The 2,086-nt window shown below is 33.3% G+C and overlaps 1 protein-coding gene across 1 annotated transcript in view; it reads right to left on the bottom strand.

The window, feature by feature from the left end:
- Nucleotides 1-268: 268 nt before the first annotated feature.
- Nucleotides 269-2,086, bottom strand: part of LOC108768275 (uncharacterized) — a 14,392-nt gene continuing 12,574 nt past the window's right edge. The window contains exon 2 of the mRNA XM_018518656.1: nt 269-339. Coding sequence (XP_018374158.1) covers nt 269-339 — 71 coding nt within the window. The remainder of the gene's footprint in view (nt 340-2,086) is intronic.

Genomic DNA, 2,086 nt, shown 5'->3' with positions numbered 1-2,086 from the left:
CGCGCGCGCACACACACACACACACACACACACACACACACAAGGATGCAAACGGCCCTTTTCAGGGCCACATAATGTAGAAACTCCTATCGGCTACCTCCACGTAGTGTACATCGGGTAAAGCTGAAGCCGAGGGTCGTCCTGATTTTAGTTGATGTCATTAACATCTAAAAGATCTATTTGGGTTATTGGAATTTTTTAACGTATGTACGTTGCAACGAGAGAGACGTTGCAGTCCGTCCTCGTTACCGCGCTGCCTCTTGCCGCGCTAGTACGCTGCGCTGCCGCTATCCTGCGCAGCGTACACACATACATTAAGCGCAAAACCTAACGTAAACCCTACAGTATTTAACGTAAAATTCATGCAAAAGTGATTACCGTTTTTTAACGTCATATTCGAGTAGGTCATACGTCATTCCATTCGATGACAAGAAAAAATACTTCGACCTTGACATAACCTTCAAATTTAACCTCAAGATCAAGGTCAAGGTCATCATTCGACGCCCCCCTTTAATCCTTGCAACTATTATGTTTTGCGCATCTGCATACAATAGTCTTAATCACCGATCCATTCGTTTGACCTTGTAATGTTGTTAGAGGACATTTTGGACCAAACATGACCACGTGTTGGAATGTGAAATTTCCCGCTCTTTCGATATCCCGAATAAAAAATTGGGGTTTCCATTTAAAAATCGCGATTTGATCCTGAAATAACCAAAATAGTCAAGTAGAATAGTGCTTAAATAATGCTTAAATAATGCGGTGGGAATTTTATATGCGTAAATCCAATCCTGCAAACTACGTGCCAAATTTAATTTCCAGTCTTGAGACGCAATCCTAACGGAACTACAATAGTAATATTAGTAATATATCACAATTTGTTAGATTGACAAATTGCAATTTAATAATATTGATGCTTATGCATAGGCTTAGAAAAATATTAATAATCTGATGCTAAGAAGAATCTAAAAACCTGTAAAACAATTTTATTACGAAAAATATTAATAAAAATTAAAGAATATGTGTCTTTATTTATTTGCAATTTTTATAAGCTATATTTACAAAAAGTCTTTGTGTAACCGTTTCCCTAATAAAATTTATTATTAAATGTTTAAAATTGTATGGATCATTGTTAAATGCATTTTATATTTATTTAACAAATAAATAAACGTAACATGAATTTAATATAGGGTAACTCCGGTATATACGCCGCACCTATTAAAAACTCAATTTATTAAATATTACTTACTATGTTTATAGTAAACGAACTATATCGATAAAAACTTTGTACTGTCTACTACTATGAAAAAAATATTAGAAATCCGAAATATTTATTTTTCATATTAAAAAATAAACTTTTTGAAACCCTTGCATTTTTGCCATATATCCCATGGGGGTGGGATATATGGCTACTCATAGGGGGAGGGGGGGATATGTATGGTTTATGAAAAATTTACAAATAATGCATATAAATAAGACATATAATGACATAATGATTTATAAAATTTGTTTATAAAGTTTTATTAAGGAATAAGAATGGTAAATATGTATATGAAGTAACAAATAATAATTATGATCTCCCTACATATATTACAAGTGTTATGAGGTACATATTTCATATAACGCGTTTATTGCATTTAAGGCACTGAATTCGATCTGCGCACTTTGTATGCTTTGAGCATAAATCCCACTCGCTAAAAATACCGTATATCCTGAACAGGTGGTATATACAAGACAACAAACTAAACAAAGAATACGAAAGCAAAGTATCTTGTATTTTGCTACACAACATGCTTTACTATTCGATTACACGTATGTATCACGAAATAACCACTAAGTCTTTTACACGCGCTACATTAATCATTTTATGTAGATTATAATTTATGAAGGCGTTACTTATTATAGTGACAAATCGATTCAACTTACAATAAATTCATTAATATTAACAGTAAGAAGCTGAAATCATAACACAATTCACTTTTATTATTCAGGTTATTTCCCCAGAGAGACAATACCTCTCTGGAGTGATACAAATATAAGCGGCTATGCCGCGCGCCGATAAAAAAAAATATATTTATTGCGGGGG

The sequence above is a fragment of the Trachymyrmex cornetzi genome, unplaced genomic scaffold (genome assembly GCF_001594075.2).
Source record: "Trachymyrmex cornetzi isolate Tcor2-1 unplaced genomic scaffold, Tcor1.1 scaffold776, whole genome shotgun sequence".
NCBI lineage: Eukaryota > Metazoa > Arthropoda > Insecta > Hymenoptera > Formicidae > Trachymyrmex > Trachymyrmex cornetzi.
This window is presented reverse-complemented; position numbering and strand designations above follow the sequence as displayed.